This window comes from Lepisma saccharinum, chromosome 1, assembly GCF_977018435.1.
Source record: "Lepisma saccharinum chromosome 1, izLepSacc3.1, whole genome shotgun sequence".
NCBI classification, from domain to species: domain Eukaryota; kingdom Metazoa; phylum Arthropoda; class Insecta; order Zygentoma; family Lepismatidae; genus Lepisma; species Lepisma saccharinum.
The window spans coordinates 130,744,817-130,759,891 of record NC_139229.1 but is presented as its reverse complement, the minus strand read 5'-3'; the positions used below and the strand labels follow the sequence as shown (position 1 = coordinate 130,759,891).

Genomic DNA, 15,075 nt, shown 5'->3' with positions numbered 1-15,075 from the left:
AAAACAATTTTTTGTTCTCAATGCAACATATACGTATATTTTATTTAACTAGATCGTCCATAGTCGTTGTCGATTTCTCGGAAAGTATTTAATTTATAAAGTTTTTAAATTTTCTGAAATTGAAGATTTACCAAATACTAATTTAAAAACGACACAAATTATTTGAACTCACCAGCCAAAACTCGAAATCAAATTTCCGATATTTAATATCTTGATCGATCTGTCTGCCTTACAGTAACAATCGATATTATAGTAGCATACCGTTAACAAATATAGAAATACATTCCGTGGAGTAAAATGCCGATAAAATAATTTCACAAGACCAAGACATTAGTTATTTTGATTTGCCCATAGAAAAGTGATTAATACAAATATAAGAATTTCTAAAGTAAAATCTGATAATTACATGTTTCATTCTGTTCAAATTGGGTAAAATACTTTCTATTTTTATCAAAATTACTAGGGCTTTGGAGTAAAACATGGTGACATTTTGGTCATTATTGCGTTTCTTAAGCAGAATGGTTGTTTTCGTGTTATGTTTACCAATTTCAGAAACGTTCAATGAGTCCTATGCAAATTGCATGACATGGCAACTACAACCTTAGTGACAATGAAGTTCGACCAGTCACAAATATAGGAGTGCGTTGTGAAAGAAGGAGAACACATGCATATGCTGAAAATATTTTATTCAGCAGGCTACATGGAACAAAGGAAAACATAAATTTCCGCTGCAATGCAGCAATGTATGGTGTCCACACAAAATAAAACATTTTCGTCCATCTACACGTGACATTGAAGTTCGACCACTGTTAGAGGGGATCCTGTTTACCATGGTGTGACGCCGCCCCGTCGGCGAATAACTGTGGCAATGCGTCGGGGCATGCTGCGGACGAGTCGTTCAAGGTATTCCACATCGATGCGGTGCCATTCCTCCTGCAGGCAGGCGATAAGAGCAGCCACTGTCGTGGGTCCCCTCTGTTCCACACGTCGCTTAAGAACACGCCACACATTCTCAATGGGCGAGAGGTCGGGACTCGATGGTGGCCATGGCAGAGTTCGCACGTGATGGCGAGTCAACCATTCTCTTGTCAGCCGCGCTGTATGAGGCCTGGCATTGTCGTGTTGAAAGATGAGACGCCGCCTGTGGAACAGGTGCCTTCGCACTGTGGGAAGATGCCGCTCCAGTATGCGTGTATAGGCGTGTGCATTCACAATGCCCTCACAGACATGTAGTGGGCAAACCCCAGATGCCGTCATGCATCCCCATACCATCACTGACGCAGGTTTCTGTACCCGACGTGCATAACATTTTGCTTCATTCTGTTCCTCCTTCCGACAAATGACTGTTTTCCGTATTTTCCCGTACACAACATTGAAAATGGATTCGTCCGTCCACAAAACCCTGTTCCACTGCCGAAATGTCTATCCCCGGTACATTCGTGCCCACCGTAGTCGATTGCCTTTGTTCAACATGGAAAGGAAGGGTTTACGTTTCGCCTTGTACACTCGGTAACCGCATCGCTGTAGGTAACGGTGAATGGTTCTGGTTGACACTTCAATGTGAAAGCGTTCTCGAGTCCACAGTCGTAATTCGGCCACAGAAACATGATTGTTGGTCTGGATATAGCACCTAAATATCCGTAGGTCACGCACGCTCAGCAGGCGTTTTCAACCGGGGGCCTTACCTGGCTCTGTAGTACCCGTATTTTGGTGGTGTTTGATGATGCAGTGGACGGTTGACTTGGGTAAGTTCAGTTGGCGCCCTATTTCCCGTTCACTGAGTCCATCCCGTCCATCCCGTTGCAACTCCACCACTCTTCTCCTCACGGTGTTGTCAATAGGTTTGCCCCTGGCCATGGTGATGATGCACTGCGGTTCCTCGTTTTTTTAATTTTTTTTATGACCATGATTGGTCAGGACGTCATCTTTTGGGACCTGCATCTTGTACTTTATTACTCATTAACAGGTGTCTAATATCAATTTATTAACAATAATAGTGGTTTAACTATCTACAATTACATTTTCCTCTGCAACTGTCGCTAGAGGTACGATCATACATTGTTACCCAAAATTTACCCAAACATTTACACAAAAAGGACGGTACAGGACATAACATGGTACCTTATGGCACCAGAGTGTCGACGAAGTTGGTGAGAACCCGATGCCGAGTCGAACGATCCGGCGCCTGCCGAATCTGCAGCAAACCTTGGAGTAGGGTAATCAGCCCAGTTAGGATGTCGGGTTGTGCGAGTTTCTGAAACAAGTCTAGGAGGGTCTCTTGAGGACTGGTCGAAGATTTTGTAGCAGCGGGGCTGGTAGCTGGTCGATGTGCCGGAGTGCTGGGGCCTCTCCTGCTTGGTGGCGGCCGCTGATTGGCCAGTCTCTGCAGTGGTGCTGGTCTTGGAGCCGTGGCGAATGACGTCATTGGAACTTCCTGTCGAATTGGCCGGGTTGGAGCTCGGCGTCGGTGGTCAGATTGGGGTTTCCTCTCTGCTTTTATCTTTTTGAAGAGCGGGCAGCCTCTATAGCTGGCGTAGTGCTGTTGGTTGCAGTTCACGTATCTTGGTGGTGTGGCCCGGTCTTTTTCCGGGCAATCAGCAAAGCGGTGAGCCCCCGCGCACTTAACACAGCGGGGAGGAGCGAAGCAATGCCGCTGGACGTGCCCGACCCTCTGGCACGCGTGGCATTGTAGTATTTGCGTAGAGCGATATTTTTCCACTCTCATAAAAAATTGTCCCAATTCATGTAGCTTGTAGATGTCGTACGACTTCGGAACATTCGGCAAGACGACCAATATCAAAGGTAATGGTCGTCTGGATGAGGTGGGACCAGGGGTGGTGTGGTCCACATCAGTAGCTGGTGGAGAGCGTCTAGATGTAGCCTGGAGGCGACTGGAGCTGTGGATAGTGAATCCATGTTCCTTGCCAAGAATGTTGCCGCGTCCGCGGGGTCCAAATCAACCGGGAGGTAGCGAAGGATAACCTTTAGTTTTGCAGCGGCTGAGGAGCCGTATGCGTATCCAATCTTGTTGCGATTCAGGAATTCACATGTTTTAAGGAAATCCCGCTGGTCGTGCGATGTAACTCTGCAGCACCCTCTGGTAAAGATGAATTTAGCTCGATCCTTTGTAAGATCGGAAATTTGGAGAGAGAGATCCTTCCCAGTCATGCTGAAAATAGATATGCAGGGTGGCCTGCGTGTCGTAGTTGGTGGTGAGGAAACTGGCTTGTTGCCTCGTGACGAATTGCTTGGCTGCGACTCGGGCTGACGGTCGCTGTCATACTCGCTGGTGGTAGAATTCTCATCATCTACTTCTTCGATTTCAGGTCGTCTCTTACGGGGTCTCTTCTTTGGTTTCCCCGTTTCCATGTCAGGGGAATTGAATACCAGAAGCGAACGTATCTTCTCTCTACCTCTGCTAGGCTGTGAAGGTCATTTCTGCAGTGCACGTACGTGGATTCGAAAGATGAGAATGAAAGTTCCTCGGTGCACAGCACGCGCTTATATACGGCGGACTCCCTTATCGTGTCCGTGACGTCATGCTTCCGTCGAATGCGCCACTATCTGGAATTTCCGTATGGGTCTGGTGCCTGGTCGAAGTTCAATGTCACGCGTATTGTTCCCCGTTTTCGTTCTTTACGTGACCTTGGGTGCAACATTCTGGGATCACGATTCTTGCCTGCTCACACGCCTCCTCTTACACACATGCGTCACTTCTGCGGGTCACCCATTCCACCGCCTATGCCTCTGTGCATTTAATCACGTATTCCTTTCTGGTCGAACTTTATTGTCACCAAGGTTGTACGTGTGAAAATTGGATGGCTCTTTTTTACTTTAAAACTCAGTAATGACCGAAATGTCACTTACCATGTTTTACTCCCGAGCCCTTCATATCTTAAAATACGGATATAACTCTAAGCAACGTATTCCCAACTTTCTTAAAATCTTAAATAAGTTTCTATAATTTTAATAATTTTGGCTTCCATGTTGTTTGTTAGTCGTAAATGCAAAATGCATAATTTTCATTAATTTTGGAACATCTTTGTGGAGAGAGAGAGAGAGATTTTGTGATTAAATAATTATCTCATGAGAAGATATAGATATTTCAAAGCAAGAATCTGCTAGGTTGCTTATGCTGGTGGATGCCAATGGAACATTTATATTAAAATGTATAATTATTGTGAACTACTCAATTTTCAAGCATTGGTATTGCTAGTTTGGTACTGGCGGGAATCTGTAAGAATATCAACATTGGTATCGTTTCAAAGTGGTATCGACTGAGCCCTAGACGTAACAATATTCCCAAGTTGTGAAAATGAAAGAATATCATTAACCTGGTGCTAATATTAATTGGCAAATTCAACTCGTATGCATGGCATTTTTAGTTTTGATGGAGATTTTCGTGTGAAGTAAGTTTGACACCGTCACATATTTGCGCAAACTGACAATGACAGTTTTTCATTTAAGATTTTGTAAAAGTATTTGAACGCACGTTTACACATATTGAGTGGCAGTGTTAATGTTATAATTAAAATTATGTTAGTCTTTAACTCCAGAAAATAGATACGTAAAGTTCTGAATAATATTCAGTGTGATTCTCTCTTCACGCCAGATTATCATCTATCTCAGTGTTCTTAGTTTTATTTCACGTGCATTAATTTTTAACTTCTCTACTTTATTCACTATAATGTTGCTTTGTCGTAATCTTTTCCCCTCATCTCCTTTGCTTTGTAATTGCCATATTACTTTTATCCATGGCGGTTTCTTGCTTCGGGCCCATTATGTAACCCTGACATTGATTTCGCTAGAAGTCCATTAACGTTGCCTCATGTAAGAATTACATGCAAATCGACGTTCCTTATGTGTACTATACGAGATTGAATTTGAAGGTCATGTAAACATATCATTTCTAACTGTAACACCCGGTCCACACGGGTGGAAATAATGCTTAAAAAGTGCTTAACGTCTAAGCATTCTTTCCGCATTGTGTCCGTAAGGTAATGCAGAGAAAATGCTGACACTCAGCAGAAACTGAAAATACGTAACTTTTATTCAAATGACAGCCAATTATAATTTGGTGAGGAATGTAAACATTTAAAAAAAATATATTTTTACCACAACAGAAAAGTTGAGCCCCGTCCCTTTTTGGGAGATGGGGATGGCTTTTATGTCAGTGTATTTTGAGATATTTACTAGTAACCTTTTTCTTAATTACTCATCCGGATTAATGTGTTTGCATGCCGTGTGTTATGAATAAGCTCTCGTACATGAGTCATGACTTACGAACAGATTTCCTCTCTGCATCTGAAAGCTGAAAAAAGGTTCGTGGGCCGTATTTGAAGTGTTTTTGAAAAAGGTTCGTGGACCGTATTAAGATTGATGCGCGGAAAAGGTTCCTGGACCGAAACTGGTTCTACCTTATTGAGCTGCACTATACCTATAGAATTGGCAAATCTACGGCCAGTGAGGTTGTCAGAACAGTTTGTCGTGCAATATGGGACACTCTACAGAGCCACTTCTTTTCTCACCTCACCTCAACCAACCGAAGAGGAGGAACATGTGCAGAGTTTGAGCTTTTGCTTTGGAGGGGCCAGACTCTGGGAGAAGCATATGATGTACCTGAGTGTTTTTGAATATCACCTAGTTTATAAGGGGTCCGGAGACCTTCCCCGGAAATTAAAAAAGAACAACTTAAAAACACTGAGATTTACGCCTTTTAGATTTGAAAATGTTAAATTTCCTCGCTTAAGTAAACAAATATTAATTAGTATATTGGTTGTCAGTTTTAAAAGAAGCAAAACAGTACGATTATTGCATTTTGCATTTCATTATTTTTTATTAATACAATACTCGTGTTACTTTAAAAAAGTTACGGTACAATAGTAAGCTTCAGAAATTTTAGAAAAATTAAATTAAATGGTTCTTTTCATGCCTCAACAGTAACTGTTGACGCAACACAAAGTCATTTTACGTTTTTCTTTCTTCAAACTGTACACATCAATCAAATTGTCTAAGTTAATTGTTTTAACAACATCTGATTCAGAGTATAAGATCATTAAATTGTTCAATTTCCTTGACCCATTGTGCAACGCAACCAGATGTGGATTCGCCTCATAGCAGAAAATATCCTCTCACAAGTGCCCACTTGTAAGAACTACCCGCTATTGCGGCGCAATTACCGCACATGCCATCATGCCAAACGTCAAGATTAGCGGTATGGCTTCATAACAAAAATGTAGTCATGAACTTAATCGTGTGTTATTCTTTTAGTCTTTTTTTAAGTTGGGGGGCGGGGCAGGCTTCCTCTGGCCCCTCCAGAACTCCGCCTATGAGGAGGAAGAATATTGCAAACGGCTTCGAAAATCATACTAAGTTTCCACACTGCATAGGAGCAATAGACGGGAAGCATGTACGTGTGAATAAACCAAAGATGAGTGGTTCGTTGTACTACAACTACTGAAAGCTCTGCGAAGTTTGGTAACAAAGTACAGCAAATTTCATTCCACGCCGAATCTTTTCTGTTTCTGTCTTTATATTCCTCACACCGAATATCCCAAATACATGGCCTCTTTTCCACTTCCATAATAAATACTTCTGTGTCTAATTTATCTATATCTAGATCAACCATCTTCACTTGCAAAAACAATGTTTATCAGGAACACAACGCTAGAACTCAGCACCACGTGGTGTGAAACAATGCACAAAGCGCGTGACGTGATCATTCAGCCCAGCAGACGTTCCGCTCGTGTGGACGATACCATAAGACGCATTAGAAATAGCAGTCAGCCCAGTCTTCGTTCCGCACTTTGTCCGCTATGGGCGATGCTTACGGAGTGCGGCAGACCTTCAGCATCTGCAGGCTAGTCAGTCCGTGTGGCCGATCCTATTACTTCCTTCAGCCGTAACAACCAATGCTTAAAGAGTGCTGAAACGCTAATCACTCTCGGAAAACACACATTTAAAAAGAACCACAAGAATAATATACATACACTTCAAAGGCACAGAAAAGAAAAACAAACACTTGAAAGGAATTAAGAGAAAACAAAATGCACAAAAAAAGGAAACTTGAAGCTCAAAATGAATTAAGGAAAGAAACATGCACAAAATGGGAAAACTGACATTTACAATTAACAAAAAGGAGAATATAGATCTTTAAAGTGAACGAAGAGGAGAAATAAATATTAACCTGCATCAAAGAAGGAAAATAAACACGTCAAGTTGTAACGAACCTGAGAGTTTAAGATTTTATATTTGTAAGAAGTTAAGATTTATAAAATGTTTGTTACTTCAAATAATGTGCAAGTTGTCACAGACAATTATAGTTAGACTGATACAGTTGTAGTTGGAACTTTTATATATGTTTATAATTACGTCAAAATCTGTTCGTGTTGACGTCACTTTCTCATCTCAGCCGAGGAAGTGAACCCACCTGAATGTTCCTCACCTGACGACAGAGTGAGTTTGAAAAACAGGTGAAAAATAATAAGAACTTGGAAACGGAGAGAATTGAAGTATAGATTTTGGGTTTTCGAGTTTTGTTCTTGCCGATAAGTTGAAAGTAAGCAATTAATTATGTACTTTGACTTTCGCTATATGTGAGTGAATTGCCCAACGTTAGTATTGAATGTTCTAGTGTTTTATTGGTAAGTGATTATGAAATATAAGAGATTGTAAAACTCCGTTTAACTTTGAATACTGTGTTGTGTTTATTTTCTACCCAGCAAGCCCTGATGATTTGCAAAGATTCTCATGTTCCCGACTAAAGGAGTAGCGGACTAACTTTGTGACGACTGGTGTACAACCGGGGGGGACGTTGCATAGTTATTTTGGCACACCAACGTGGGGCCCGAGTGCATAGTTATTTTGGTACAATCGTGGGGGCTTGAGTGCAAAGTTATTTTAGCAATTAAAACGTGATACCCGATTTAGTGCATACTGAAAGTGTTCGTCCATAGAATTCACGAAGGTGATAGTGAAAGTCCTTGGAATTCACGAAGGTAAAAGTGTGATAATGAAGTGAAGGTATTAACTGGTAAGAACCATAGACGGTGTTGTAGAATGGTGAAAGACGCGACAGGAATGAATCTGCGAAGCAGAGGAAGAACGACAATGGATGCAGAAACCAAGTTTGGATGATGTGATGATCTTACCAATGACAGGGAATTCTTCCAGTGTTGCCAATATTTGCAGAGGTTTCATAGTAGTTGTGATGGGCAGGAACTAACGACGGTATCAAATAAAGAGATGCGATGCACATCATGCTTGTCAACACCATAAACAGAACCAGAAACAAGTGTTCCTACCAAAACCTCATCAGATCACTGGCTACTTGATTGGTTGATGAAAGATAAAGCAGAACGAAACCAGAAAGAAAAGGAGGAAGAGAAACAGGGTAAGAAAGAGATGTCTCACATAGAGAAAGTTCGAAAGAAGGAGATGATGGAGTTTAAACTCATAGTTGAGTCTATGGAAGACAAGAGAAGGAAAGAGAAAGAAGAGGAAGAAGAAAAGAGAAGGAAAGAGGATGAAGAAGAAAAGAGAAGAAAAGATAAAGAGGAGGAAGAGGAAAGGAGAAAGAAGGGAAAAGAAGAGTAAGAAGAAAAGAGAAGGAAAGAGAAAGAGGAGGAAGAGAGAAAGAGAAAAGAAGTCTTAGATATTTTCCGTGCATTGATTGAAAACCAGGAAGAAAGGAGGATACAGGAAGATATAAAACTAAGGTCAGAGTTACAGGCTCTATTCTCTCAACATAAACTTGAACAGGAAGAGAGCATGAGAGGAGAGATAGAAAAGCTTAGTATTAAAGTCACTGAAAAGGTGGACGAAAGGGTAAAGGAAATTGTGGAAGAGCAACTAGAGTTCTTAACAGTTCGGCAAGGACGGATAGCGAAGGAACAGGATCAATTGAAGAAGAATATGGAAACCTGCCTTGAAATTGTCCTGTCTGGAAGAGAATCTGAATGTGACCCTCCAGAGAGAGTTCAAGAATTAAAGAGTTCTGTAGAGTCTATTAATGTAGCACTAAAAACCTTTGGTGAACGAACAGAACTCATAGAAAATATAGTGCAAGAACAGAAAGTTGAAATAAAGAAAGCTGGAGAAAAGGTTAATTTTCTCCATGAGAAGGCTAAAAAGATGGAAGTATCTCTTCGCCAAGAAATTCAGGAACAAACAGTTACAATTATAAGTAGGGTCAGTGAACTGCAGGAAAATATCCATAATTTACAGATTCGACCAGAAACCTCTTCCGATATAGTGCCTGATCCAATCCGAGGACTGAACCCAGAAGCTACTGCCTATGAACCTCCTGTTGTACTTCCAAACCCATTCTTCCCCGGTAATTCCACAACTTCTGATAGATGCAAGAGGCCTAGAGAAAAGGATAGTAATGACGGTTTTTCTCCTCGACGCGGAAGAGAGTTTAAGATGCCCAGAATGGCTGATATCGCGAACATTCCGAAGTTTAAAGGCGATATCGAAGCTCAATCTGCCGAAAGATATCTGCGTGAATTAAATGTCAGTTTCGACTTAATGCAAGTGCCTGAGCACTATAGATTGGAATTATTACCTCGGGTTTTCACCGGCAAGGCTGAGCATTGGTTAGCTGGTAATATGGACAACTTTGTGAATTTTGCTGATTTTTGCGCACGCTTTAAGGATGAATTTGCATCAGAAAAGGCAAAACAAAGACAACTAGCGGCTGTGAGGAACCGAAGGTATTCTCGCCTGGTCCACAACAACTTAGAAAGTTTTACCTGGAGTGTCTACGCAGCGTATAGAAACCTGGCTGACAATTTTAATGAGAGTGAAGTACTTAATTTGATTATTAGACAGTTGCCCTATCGCATTCGAAATCTTTGTCTGGCGCACGCTCCACGAAGTGTGGATGAATTGACACATTTCTTAAAGGACTTCGATATTTATGATGACCCTGATGCCTGGAAGAATAAAGAAGACCCTAAGAATAAAGAGGCTGCAGGCAATAAAAGTTTTAAGATCCGGAATATCCAGACGGATTCAGAGAGTCCAGGAGGGAATTCACGACCTCGAAGATTCAACACAGGATTAGGCAGGAGAGGTTTCAACCAATATCAAAACCAAAGACAGACAGCAATTTCTACAGGACTCGTCCAGAACAAGAGCTGAATTCTCCAGACAGATGGCGTTATCAAGAACGACGTAATCCTACTTCACCCAGACGGTACTCTACATCACGTAGAGGTGACAATTGTATTTCCTTCTCACCAAGACATGACGTTGCCTCAGAGCGGGAAGAAGCAGTGGAGACTACTAGAGAGTTTCTGCACAACCAGCGATCCCAATCATGTCAAACAAACCTCGACCTATTCTAAGTGCCTCCTCTTCGTTTAGGCAAGTGAACTCGACGGGACGTAAAATACAAGGATAATATGTAAATTCTTTTTGCTGACCGAAAATGTATCTTCAGGAAGTCAAGTGCAAACAAATTCCGAATGTAAAACTGGTGTATTTTCTGGAAGACTCAAGAAGAGAGTGTTAGATGGTAGACAAGTAGAACTGGTAAAATCGGTGGTCTGAATTTTAGCACCAAAGTATTCATTTAAGAAGGTTTTGGTTCTGACTTCCTCTGGCGAATGCTTTTTCTAAAAACTGCACCAGGCAGAAATAAGTATTAAGAAGAATGCAGTTGATGTGTTGTTTGTTACCACTCCTGATCAAATGAAGGAGGATTTTCCAGATATAGCCTATATTTAGTGCGATACATCCGAAAGGTCCAAGATGAGGATAGAATCGGGATGTATAAATCCGTAGACCTCTTAGAGAAGGTCCATATAGTAAATATTTGGATTGATTCCTATAAGCAAAAGTTATTATATTGCTGGTGTGGAATTTAAAAGGCATTATTCTAGAAGCACAGAAGCAAGAAGAGTGTTGAGTTTGAGGTGCTATGGAAAAGTACTGATTCAGTTCACCGCTTATCAAATCTTATACCGTTTTCTACAAAGTCTTTCTGGAGAAGAAACTAGATGTATGGAAGCCTACTGTTCTATTAAACCATCTTGGAATCAATCATTGCCTGAATTCACTGCTTATTGGCTGATTAACTATCGTGGATTGTATTATGTTTTGGATACCACGTTCATTCCGAGCTGTTGTCGAATGGAGAGAAGCATTGGTTGGTGAAGTTGAATTAGTGTCAAGATAATTTCTGTATTTAAAGTTTCATTGTGTACTCAAAATTTTTTCAGAACTTGTAAATTACAATTTCTTCAAAAATTTTCCCCGGACGAGGGGCAATTGTAACGAACCTGAGAGTTTAAGATTTTATATTTGTAAGAAGTTAAGATTTATAAAATGTTTGTTACTTCAAATAATGTGCAAGTTGTCACAGACAATTATAGTTAGACTGATACAGTTGTAGTTGGAACTTTTATATATGTTTATAATTACGTCAAAATCTGTTCGTGTTGACGTCACTTTCTCATCTCAGCCGAGGAAGTGAACCCACCTGAATGTTCCTCACCTGACGACAGAGTGAGTTTGAAAAACAGGTGAAAAATAATAAGAACTTGGAAACGGAGAGAATTGAAGTATAGATTTTGGGTTTTCGAGTTTTGTTCTTGCCGATAAGTTGAAAGTAAGCAATTAATTATGTACTTTGACTTTCGCTATATGTGAGTGAATTGCCCAACGTTAGTATTGAATGTTCTAGTGTTTTATTGGTAAGTGATTATGAAATATAAGAGATTGTAAAACTCCGTTTAACTTTGAATACTGTGTTGTGTTTATTTTCTACCCAGCAAGCCCTGATGATTTGCAAAGATTCTCATGTTCCCGACTAAAGGAGTAGCGGACTAACTTTGTGACGACTGGTGTACAACCGGGAGGACGTTGCAAAGTGCAGCATAAGGGGGAAATGCAAATGCGAACATGTAATGCCCTTGATTATTACATTCCAGTTTAACGTTTTATATTTGTGATTTACTAAGTAATTTCAACGTTTATAATTCCAAGAAGATATTGATGTCACAAGAAGCTTCATTTAGAAGGAAATTCGTTAATTTAAATTTGACTTATTTTTCAAAACTTGAAATATACATTCAACGAATGCTTTAACCCATTGACTGCCACCGTGTAACTGAAAATGTATCTCTTCTGGGCCAATCCGATTTTCTTGTTACTGACCGACTGTGAATGAAATGTGTATCCATAATATCTCAATACAATTGAAATTAAGCCCATTGTTGAGGTTTTTGTGGTGTGTATGCATTTCTATACACGCGGCGTAGGTTTTCAATTTGACGTTGTATGCCACGTGTATATGATTTCATACACGTAATTATTCGCTTTGTGTTACCACATTTTGTCTTGTTCTTTCCGAATATCACGCTGTTTTAAAATTTTGTGGTGATCAAAGTACCAAAATTATCAGACTACTGGAGCACTAGTGCTTTGTTTGATTTTCCTCTTCCCCGAAGTATAATGAGTAGAAACAGAATTGAACTGCTTCTACGAATGTGGCATTTTGCAGACAATTCACGTGCTGTCCCTAATGATAGATTACATAAAATTACGAACATCACCAACAAACTCATTTCACAATTTCAAGAAATATACACACCAGGGGAAAAAATTGTGTCGACGAAAGAATGATACCATGGCGGGGAAGACTTTCATTTCGGCAGTACATCCCTTCCAAAAAGAATAAATACGGAGTGAAAGTTTTCAAGTTGTGTGCCAGCAGGGGCTATACATGGAACATTATTATTTATGTTGGAAATATAAACGGCCGGTAACATGTCAGTTCCTGAAACTGTTGTGTTACAGCTTGTAAGAGATCTTCTCGGTGAAGGCCGGCGTCTTTACACAGATAATTATTACACCACCGTTCCTCTTGCTTACCTTGCCATTGACAATAATACCCATCTGATCGGTACAATTATGTCTAACCGTAAATATTTGCCAGCAGATGTTGTTCAAGATAAATTTAGGAAAGGTGATATTGTAGGAATGGAAACTCAGGAAGGTGTGACTATTCTGAAGTGGAAAGATAGAGAGATGTGTTAGTTCTATCTACAGCTCACTCTGCTGAAGAGGTAACTGTAACAGAAAGACGTGGTTCAGGAATTAGAAAGCCTACCGCAATTATTGATTACACTACTAGCAAGTCCTTCATTGATGTAAGTGATCAATTCGCTTCATATGGGAATGCTCTACGAAAGACTACAAAATGGTACAAGAAAGTTATTATTGAATTTATATGGGGAACGGCTCTCGTGAATGCCTACATTCTCTACAGTGACTGCATCCAGTCCAGTAACATACACATAAATGAATTCAGGAAACTTGTAATCCTAAATATTCTTTCTGAACAATTACCTCCTGGACAGCAAACTCACTTTACCTGTTCAACAAGGCAGAAAAACTCAAACTCATCACTTGATAAACAAAGTAGGGGATAATGGAAGAAAGAAGCAAGGACGCTGTGAACATTGCTACAAAATCTATGGCAGAAGTGGAAATTCTGACTCGACAGGGAGGAAGTTTGCCAGGTGGGTGAAGACAGTATTTGACAAATGTCCAAAAAATCCTTTTATGTGCCGGGACGGGAGTGTTTCAACAAAAATCATTGAACTTCCAAAGTGTTCGGTATAAAATATGTCATCCTTATATCTATCTATATATCTACAAGGAACATAAGTTTACAAAGAAATATTATATAACGAATCATTTTGTAAGAATTATGATGTACTAGCAATGTATTCCATAATGTATAATCGTTTGCTGTGAATTCCAACCAGAAAAAAATGTATTTACACATTTACCCTTCTTTTTTAGTTGTCAATACATTTGTACTAGTGAAAAGAATACGTAAGCGTAAATAAAGTTTTGAAGATTTTTTTACTCTTGTAAGACATTACAGAAATTAAAATTATTACTGCCCCATCTTAGCTGTACGCCACGGCTATTTAACAGTCATATAGTTTTGCTTGAACTGTGTATGCGTTTCCATACAAGCGGCCAAGAATCAGGTTCTTGTTTGTGTATGGAGTAGCATACACGTGGCCCAAAAGCAAGAAGCCATGTGTATGACATATCATACACACGGCAGTCAATGTGTTAAATAGTACAATACTGACGAATATACACACCGTTATCCGATGGATGTTCCATATTGTTGTAATTGGCAGGCAGTAGTTGACGTAATAAAATGCTTGATTGTGGATGGCTCTTGTCGTCTTCCTCGGTTTCACAGAAGCTGCATGCAACAAAGTAACATTTCATCATCGGAAAATAATTGAAAAAACACGCTATTCAACATGAAATAATGGATGGTGATAAACTCATGATTAAAATTGAAAAAAAAAATAACTGCCTTAAAACAAGTTAAGAAATTAGTAACGCTTGACATATTCTGGAATTCCATCCAGTTTATAAAATGGGTGAAAGCTGGTGTCATTTATTTTTGTTGAAGGCCTGTGGAAAATATATAAAATGGTAAAATTCTGCCACTTTATTTCTGAAATTTTTACATATCTCTTGTTTGAGTGTTTAAAGATAACCTTTATAAAAAAAAAACTATTGTTTCCATTCCTGTTTGTTTGTCCTTAATCCTTGCCTGGGATTTGAAGATGGAAGGGCATTGCCCGAGTTGACCAGCCTGCTCCATCGTCCTGCCGGAGTAGTAGGGTGGAATTAGGACCGAACCCGGAAGTAATTACTACAGAAATGATCTTTGGGGGTGTTGTTCATCTACTTCAGGGTAACTAATAGCCAAAATGCCAAAACAGTACGCTTTGGGGAAAAATAAATATCTAAGGAACAATAAGACAGACTAAATGGGCTTTGTCATGAATATTATGTAAAATACTTTTTGCCAAAAAACCTTATCAGAAGGTTATTACGTATCCATATATTGTATCAGTAACTGGAATGTGTTACGTTTCAATGTATGAAGGTCTAATTGAGCTTAAAATTCTAATTGTAGAAGTACAGGGTGGCGCGTAAGTCACCTTACATATTACACATGGAACTAATGACGGAATGAGGAACCAATGATCGAAAGAGTTCGGTGATAGTGGTATTTCGTCATCACTG

At 39.9% G+C, this 15,075-nt stretch overlaps 1 protein-coding gene across 2 annotated transcripts in view; it reads right to left on the bottom strand.

The window, feature by feature from the left end:
• Nucleotides 1-14,169, bottom strand: part of LOC145988614 (glutamate-gated chloride channel alpha-like) — a 47,842-nt gene extending 33,673 nt beyond the window's left edge. For both annotated transcript variants that reach the window (XM_083123626.1, XM_083123635.1), the window contains exon 1: nt 14,130-14,169. In XM_083123626.1, coding sequence (XP_082979752.1) covers nt 14,130-14,151 — 22 coding nt within the window. In that variant the 5' untranslated portion in view covers nt 14,152-14,169. The remainder of the gene's footprint in view (nt 1-14,129) is intronic.
• Between the last annotated feature and the right edge of the window lie 906 nt (nt 14,170-15,075).